This window comes from Mauremys mutica, chromosome 13 (genome assembly GCF_020497125.1).
Source record: "Mauremys mutica isolate MM-2020 ecotype Southern chromosome 13, ASM2049712v1, whole genome shotgun sequence".
NCBI classification, from domain to species: domain Eukaryota; kingdom Metazoa; phylum Chordata; order Testudines; family Geoemydidae; genus Mauremys; species Mauremys mutica.
In genome coordinates, this window is record NC_059084.1 from 44,268,910 (window position 1) to 44,277,256 (window position 8,347).

The 8,347-nt window shown below is 56.5% G+C and overlaps 1 protein-coding gene across 2 annotated transcripts; it reads left to right on the forward strand.

Moving 5' to 3' along the window:
* Positions 1 to 372: 372 nt before the first annotated feature.
* On the forward strand, positions 373 to 7,688 carry LOC123348090 (mast cell protease 3-like). 2 transcript variants are annotated; one of them, XM_044985414.1, is made up of 5 exons: positions 373 to 523; positions 5,111 to 5,267; positions 5,511 to 5,646; positions 6,359 to 6,619; positions 7,375 to 7,688. In XM_044985414.1, the coding sequence occupies exons 2-5, from the start codon at positions 5,158 to 5,160 to the stop codon at positions 7,522 to 7,524; spliced, it is 657 nt and encodes a 218-aa protein (XP_044841349.1). In that variant the 5' UTR covers positions 373 to 523; positions 5,111 to 5,157; the 3' UTR covers positions 7,525 to 7,688. The 2 variants fall into 2 exon arrangements, with proteins under 2 accessions (XP_044841349.1, XP_044841350.1); XM_044985415.1 differs by having other exon boundaries at positions 5,511 to 5,577.
* The last annotated feature ends 659 nt before the right edge of the window (positions 7,689 to 8,347 follow it).

Sequence of the window (8,347 nt, forward strand, 5' to 3'; positions counted from 1 at the left end):
CTGTACAGCCTGTGGTTAGAGCGGGGGAGACTCCTGGGTTCATTTTGCAGTTCTACCGTGCACGATGGCAGTGACTTGGAGTGAGTCACTTTATCTCCTTGTGCCTGGACTTCCCAGTCTGTGAAAGGGGGATAAGGCTGCTTCCTTTAAATGCCCTGGGGCAGGGATTCTGTGCAGCACCTGATACAATGGGGCCCTGATTGCCATCATGATCGGTGCAGCGCTTGGCACAGTGGGGGTCCTGATCTCGGTCCAAATCTCTGCAGTGCCTTGCACAACAGAGCCCTGGTCTCAGTCAGGGGAGGGGTTCACCAGCTTGCAGAATTTGGGGCCTGAACTAACTCTTTCTTTTGGGGGCACTGACAGGGGAGATCATCGCAGGATAGGAAGCCCAGCCTCACTCCAGACCCTACATGGCCTTTGTGAACACAGAGACAGAAGAAAAAAGAGCAAAAGATTGCAGGGGATTCCTTATCCAGGAGGACGTGGTGCTGACGACAGCTCATTGTAACTGCAACCTGGGGTAAAAAATGCAAGATCCTCTGTCCCTGAGCCAGCCGGTCCCTGTCCTGGACCAGTTCAAAGCTGCCCCCCCTTCCCCGAGCACTGGCTTCCGTACATTCATCCTGAATCCAAGGTAGCATCGACACACACCCACTTTAACAAGCTTAACAACCCAGAATAGAATCCATAGTAGTGGCCTGTCTGCAGTATCTGCATCCCCTTGTATTTCATAGTAACATCACCGAGCTGCTGGGGGCCCACAACATTGAAATAGAGGAACCGGGGACACAGACGATCTGGTACATCGCCAAATCCCCCATTCATAATATAATGACAAGACAGCTGAGGGGGGCAGGCTAACTCAAATGGTTTGAGCATTGGCCTGCTGAATCCAGAGTTGTGAGTTCAATCCTTGAGAGGGCCATTTAGGGACCAGAGCAAAAATCTGTCTGGGGATTGGTCCTGCTTTGAGCAGGGGGTTAGACTATATAACCTCCTGAGGTCCCTTCCAACCCTGAGATTCTAGGCCCCACATGGTCCCATTTTACCTGAAATAACAGCTCTCTCACACAGCCAGGCTGGGATGTTCAAAGCCTTTTGCAGTGAGGTGCTGAAATCCCATTGACTTTCCGTGGGTGTTGGGCCCTTAACACCCTGACCCCCTTTACAATCCCCAGCCCATCCTGTCAAGTGCTGGGGATCAATCCCATGGAAGTTCAGCACCCAGCATCTCCCAGTGGGGGGATTTTCAGAAGTGCCAAACATGCAATGAGCCCCTGTAATAAGTATGGCCAGGAGCAGATACACGGAGTCCACTCAGCCCCTCTCGCAGTGCAATGGGAGCAGGTCCTTATGGGATCCAGCCTCACGCTACACAGCGACCCTTCGTGTGAGGGTGGGTGGGGAATGGACATGGGGCCTTTCCCCGCCAGGGGGCTTTGGCTCCAGTCCAGCCCCAGGACAGGGAATGGGTGACTCCGGGGGGATGGGAAATGGAACACAAGGCCTTTCCCATCCAGGGTGCCCCAACGCCCAGCCGGTATTGGCTGACTTGAGAGGGGGTTGAGAAGCAGATTCACCATTTCGCTCCTTGCCCCCAGTCCAGGTGTCTGTGGGAAGCGGTGCTGTGACAGAAAGAGTCTCATCTCTCTGACTCACGCCCTCCTCCCCCAACTCACATCTCCTCTGCGGGGGAGAGGGGCAGCTGAGCAGGATCAAGGGCCGGGTTCCCACCAGAAGCTGATCTGAGTCTTGATCAGACCACGGCTCCCCCCACAGTAGCACCAAGCCAGGGCGAGAGCTCAGACTCTGCTGTTAGCTGCTGAGCCACCTCCCCCAGCTCCGCTCCAGATGTGCCCAGTATCCAGTGGTGCACGGCTGCTGGGGGACGGTGGGGGGGGCACAGCTAGGTGTGGCCACAGCTGTGCCTGGCACCAGGATGGGCAGCTCCCAGCTCCAGGGGCTCAGCTATGAGGGGGGGTGCGACCCAGCTGGGTCTGATGTTCCCTGCAGCATGTATGGTGGGGTTTCCAGGAACAGAGATGGCTGAGGCCGGGCAGGTGGAAACATGACACTGAGGTGTCCCCCCCACGCACATCTCTGCGCCAACCCAGGCACCTGGAGGAAGAGGCCAGAAAAGCCGTGTCAGTGGATGTCTCATCCCTAGCCACATGCCCCACTCAGAGCATCCACGGACCCGGGGAGGGAGGGTGTCAGTGCAAGCTGCCTCAGGGCTCCGCTCCGCTCCAGATGCGTACGGCTCAAGGCTGATCCAGTGCCCAGATGTGCCGCATCTCCAGCGGTGGAGGGCACCAGGCCGCTGAGGAACCTTCCTCCAGCTCCTTCGCCGGGACGCAAGGAGAGAGCGGGGTGGTGTTGCTTAGCAAGACAGCAGACAAGTCAGTCTGTGAGTCTGCCTTCCTGTTGCAGAGAAACACTGAAATGAGGTCGTGTTAACCACAACATGGGCCTCAGACCAGGCCTCTCCTCTTAGCAGCTGAGCCTCTTCCCTCCCTCTCAGCAGGGCTGCAGGGCACTGCCCAGGGTGTGCGCAGCCCTGCAATGCCCGTGGCCCCACCAGGATGGACTCAGCGGCTGAGGGGGCCCAGATGGCACCTGCCCTTTTCCACCCTCCCCACCCCAGCTGGTGTGGTGGAGGGTCCAAGCTCGGGATGTAACCGGTTAGCTGGTAGGCATTAGGCTTACCAGTGAACCAGGACTGTGACCGTATACAGGACGCAGCCCCAGCAGGCCGGGTGGGCTGGGGCACCGCAGCAGGGCGGGCCAGCAGGACCCTGGCTGTGCCAGGCTGGAACGGCCCCGGCCAGGCCGGTGGGACTCTGGCTGCCGCGGGCTGGAGCAGCCTCAGATCCGGCTGCACCGGGCCAGTGGGACCCGAGTCCTGGCCATGGCGGGCCCAAGCAGACCCAGCGGGCTGGAGTGGACCTTGCCAGGCCAGTGGGACCCCAGCAGGTTGGAGCAGCCCCAGCTGCACCGGGCCAATGGGAGCCCAGGCTCGGCCGTGGTGGGACGGGCTGCTTGGCGCAGCCCTGGCTGAAGCAGGGTGGGCCAGCGGGACCTTGATCGCAGGGGGCTGGAGCGGACGCAGCTCCAGCCACACTGGGCCAGGCGAGCTGGAGCGGCCCTGGTGGGACTCCAGCCCTGACCCCGGCGGGCTGGATCAGCTCCAGCTCCAGCCACCCCGGCGAGTCCCCATTCCTTTTCTCCCCAGCCCACCTCGGTTAATGGTTAACCAGTTACATGATATAATTTTAATCATTTAACTGGTTAACTTTTTAAAAGCAATTTTTACATCCCTAGTCCAAGCACTGAGATGGCAGGTCCCCCACCCACACCCTGGAGTGCATGGCCCTGAGGTTTCCTGCCCTGCCTCCACACTGTTCATCCAGGCCTGTAACCCACCTCCCAGGCAGATGCTGCTCATACTCATTTCACAGGGCTCAAGTTGATGAGGGGAGAGAGCATAGTGGCCCCAGATGTGCACAGCCTCCAGGGGTGCAGGGCCCCAGATATGAATAGCCCGAGGGGTAAGGGGCCCCAGATGTGCACAGCCTCCAGGGGTGCAAGGCCCCAGATATGAATAGCCTGAGGGTGCAGGGCCCCAGATGTGAACAGTCCCAGGGGAGCAGAAAGTCATATGTGCCCAGCCCCAAGGGCTGAAGGGCCCCAGATGTGCACAGCCCCCCAGGGATGCAAGGCCCTATAGCTACTCAGGCACCAGGGTGTGCAGGGCCACCGGTGCGCAGCCCAAAGGGGTGCAAGGCCCCAGATATGCACATCCCAAGGGCTGCTCTCTGCTAGCTCTGCAGGGTGGCTGATGACTGCTTTACCCTACGTGTGAACTCCTCCCTGGCAGGATCCAGAGGTTGCGGTTTCCCCTGAGCCAAACGTCACTTGGGGGGGGGGGCCCAGCCCCTCCCTTTCCTTTTCTCCTGGCCAATCTCATAAGTGACCCCAGAGGCAGACACAGTCGTCTCCTTCCTTGGCTCCCTCTGAAGATGCTGCTGCTGCTGCTGTTCCCCATGGCCTTTGTCTTGCCCCCCGGGGCTCAGGCTGGTGAGTACGGGAGGGGATAGGCCACCCTAACCTAATAGGGAGCAGAGCCTGGTGCGATTGGAGCTCTCTGCAAACCCAGGCTCCTTCCCAGAGTCAGATGCTTCCACCAGGTCCATTGGTGTGTCCCCAGCACCCAGCGGGAGTGTTGTGGGGCCTGGGGGGCGATCAGTGTTTGCCCAGGGCCCCACTGGCGAGCCTCAGGGTTGTGGGGTCTGGGGGCACTTATGAGTAAGTGTGTGCCCAGGACAAAGCTGAGGAGCCCCAGACCCGGTATCGGTGCCCAGGACCCAGCTGGGGAGCTTTGGGGTGTAGGAGCAGGTGGGCAGGGAGCTAAAGGGGCAGAGGGAGGGGAGAGGGCTGATGCCACCATAATAAATCCCCTGGGAGGGAGGTGGCACACAGAAACTCAGTAAGGGCTGATGTGAAGGTCAGCTCCTAGACAGGAAATGCAGCTCTGTGTGGCCTGTGCGGTTAGAGCAGGGGGGGATGGGAAACAGGACTCCTGGGTTCTTTTTCCAATTCTACTGCACCCTACACCAGTTATCTGGAGTGAGTCGCTTTTCCTCATTGTACCTGGATTTCCCAGTGTGTGAAATGGGGATGAGGATCCATCTTGTGTCTGCGTAAACCCTCTGGAGCAGGGATTCTCGCTCTGTTTCTCTGCCGTGCCTGGGCAGGATGGGGGCCTGATCTCAGTCAGTATCTGCACAGGACTCATCACAACAGGGGCCCTGGTCTCAATGGGGTCTGTGCACGCTGAGGACAATGGAGACCCTGATCTCAGTCGGCGTCTGCACAGCACTCGGCACAACAGGGGCCCTGATCTCGATGGGGTCTGTGCACGCAGAGGACAATGGAGACCCTGATCTCAGTCGGCGTCTGCACAGCACTCGGCACAACAGGGGCCCTGGTCTCAATGGGGTCTGTGCACACTGAGGACAATGGAGGCCCTGATCTCAGTTAGCAGACGGATACACAAGCTGGCTGGCTGGGGGCCTGAACTAACTCCTTCTCTTGGCACCTCTGCCAGGGGAGATCATTGGAGGCCAGGAAGCCCGGCCTCACTCCAGACCCTACATGGCCTTTGTGAAAATAGAGAGAGAAGGGAAAGGAGGAAACATGTGTGGAGGGTTCCTGATCCGGGAGGACGTGGTGGTGACGGCAGCTCATTGTAACTGCAACTTGGGGTAAGAAATACAAGATCCCCTGCCCCGGAGCCAGCCATTCTCCTAACCTTGGGCCAGGTCAAAGCTGCCCCCCATCCAGTAGGGGAAAGGCCCTGGAGTGCTGGATTCTGAACATTGAACTGAGTGCCAGGCAGCATCTACACACACCCACTTTAACACGATTAATGACCCATGACAGAATCCAGAGTATTGGCCTGTCTGTAGCACCTGCTCTATTTTCACAAAGGCCCTTGTATTTCACAGTAACATCTCTGTGCTGCTGGGGGCCCACAACTTTGCAATAGATGAACTGGGGAGGCAGAAGATTTGGGTACGTCGCCGAATCCCCCATCCAGAATTCAATGATGAGACATTTGAAAATGACATTATGCTGTTGCAGGTACCATCCTCATCCCATCACCCCACTCCCTGTGACGTCACACTGCTGCAGGTACCGCCCCCATCCCATCACCTCCCTAGTGACCTCACACTGCAGCAGGTACCGCCCCCATCCCATCACCTCCCTAGTGACCTCACACTGCAGCAGGTACCGCCCCCATCCCATCACCCCACCCCCCAGTGACCTCACACTGCTGCAGGTACCGCCCCCATCCCATTGCCCCTCTACCAGTGACCTCACACTGCTGCAGGTACCGCCCCCATCCCATTGCCCCTCTACCAGTGACCTCACACTGCTGCAGGTACTGCCCCCATCCCATTTCCTCACCCCCAGTGACCTCACACTGCTGCAGGTACCGCCCCCATCCCATCACCTCCCTAGTGACCTCACACTGCAGCAGGTACCGCCCCCATCCCATCACCCCACCCCCCAGTGACCTCACACTGCTGCAGGTACCACTTTCATTCCTCCCCCCCACCAAGTTGCCACATACTGCAGCAGGTACTGACCCTGTCCCATCACTCCACCCCCAGTGACCTACACTGCTGCAGGTACCACCTCCATCCCAACACCAAGCCCCAAGTGGGCATCACAGATTTGCACAGTTCTCATGGGGATGCCTCACCTGGTCCCATCTAACCCTATCCCTCCATGACTGATCAGTCCCCGAACAAGAGTTTGTTGTCCCTTCTCTCTCTCCCCTGCATCACAGCTGTGGAATAAGGCCGAGATGACCCAGACTGTGGGCACCATCCCCCTGTCCCAGGAGAAGGTGAAGAAGGGGGCAGTGTGCAGCGTGGCTGGCTGGGGCCAGACTAGTATCAAGACAAACGCCCAGCCCTCCCCGACCCTGCAGGAGGTGGAACTGACGGTCATGGGGAAATGTATGTGTCTGTCTCGGCCCATTCTGCACTATGTCCCATCCAGGATGCTGTGTGTGGGGGACCCCCAGGAGAGGAAGGCACCATTCCTGGTGAGTGTGGGACAGGGGCACGCAGTGCTCCTAGAACACAAGACTGATAGGGCTGGGCAGAATGGGGAGAGTCAGGATCCATAGTGAGCCAGGCAGATCCTGGGAACCCGGAACCAGAATTCGCCAGATCCTAGGAATCAGGAATGGAGACTAGAAATCAGGGACAAGAACCAGGCAGATATTTCAAATGAGGAATTTATCCTAATAATTTGGGACAGGAACTGGCTAGATCCCAGAAATCAGGGACAGAAATCATCTGGATGTTCCACAGGTTCTAGAAATCAGGGACAAGAATCAGCCACATCCTGGAAATCAGGGATGGATCGTAATAGTGAGGGACAGATCCCAGAAATCAGGGTTGGGAATCAGACGGATCCTAGGAGTCAGAGAGGGCATTGCTGAATAAAGAACCCAGGGTTGGATCTGAGAAATCAGCCGGAGATCCTAGATATCAAGACCAGGAGTCAGCCAGATGCTGGATATCAAGATTTGGAATCAGGGGAGGGAACTGAGCAGGTTAAAGAAATCGGGGATGGATTCTAGAAATCAGATACCGGAACTGGCCAGATCCTAGAAATCAGGTATGGGGCCGTCTGGCTCCCTGGGGTGGAAGCCCTAGGTGGGTCCTGGGAGTAACTTTATTGTGAGTCCACAGGGAAGGGGATACAGAGCTGGATTTCAGGACCGTGGATACAGAATGCAGCTGCCCCTTTGCTTGGACATCGGTAACCCCGCACCTGGTGTTTGCTTCTCAGGGTGACTCCGGGGGCCCCCTGGTCTGTGATGGGAAGGCCCAGGGCATTGTCTCCCATGGCACTGGTGACTGGTCAACACCCAGTGTGTTTACCAGGCTCTCCAAATACGCGTGCTGGATCAAGAAAACTCTGCGCAAGCTGAAGCCTTAGAGGGGAGCGTCCATCTCTAGTGTGAGTGGAGAGATAGATGGGTATTGCAGAGCAATGGCAATGGCCGGCTGCTGCCTATCACAGATGGATGGATGGATGGATGGATGGATGGATGGATGGATGGACGTGTAGCCAATGATTTTAGTTTTCTTTGCTCATTTCTTGTGTGATGTTATGATTAATTAACGTGTTATGCTGTTCATAATCTTTCTATGCTGAATAGAGTTAAATTGTAGCATTATAGAAGCATAAGATTGATCAGTCGTTGAAGTGATAATTAGGTATTAGGGATCTAAGAAAGGAGGTCTCAAACGCAAGGCCTACAGGCTGAGGCCTGTAAGATTTTAGCTTATCCATATTAGGCCATAGGCTTAAGCAATGCTTAACATCAGTAAGTGACCAAAGAATGACCCTATGCCACAAGATAACGGGAAAAGATGTACCCATGGGGGATATTATAAAAATTAACAGTAAGAGTAGTTTTTGCTTACAAAATATCCAATAGTCAGATTTTTCTACCACATGTCCTAACCGCAGTGTGTACTATGTGTGGAAATGCTAATGAGGAATAGTTGGAATCGCGCTATAAAAGCTGAGATACTACAGCAATGGGATACTACAGCAATGGGTAGTCAGGGCATGGGTGGAGGGAAGGAGGGGATAGGTGGGGAAGGAGGGAAGGATGGAGACTTGCTTATGTGTAGGGAGAGCAGGAGGGATGGGTGGCAGGATGGATAGATTAAAGGGGTGAATGGACATGGAGGTTGTAGGAGGAAGAGAGAGCATAGAATCATAGTATATCAAGGTTGGAAGGGATCTCAGG

Coding starts and splice junctions, on each gene's coding strand:
- LOC123348090 (XM_044985414.1), top strand. CDS start 5,158: ATGGCCTTTGTGAAAATAGAGAGAGAAGGGAAAGGAGGAAACATGTGT. Junction 5,268..5,510: donor CATTGTAACTGCAACTTGGG/GTAAGAAATACA, acceptor TGTATTTCACAG/TAACATCTCTGTGCTGCTGG. Junction 5,647..6,358: donor ATGACATTATGCTGTTGCAG/GTACCATCCTCA, acceptor CCTGCATCACAG/CTGTGGAATAAGGCCGAGAT.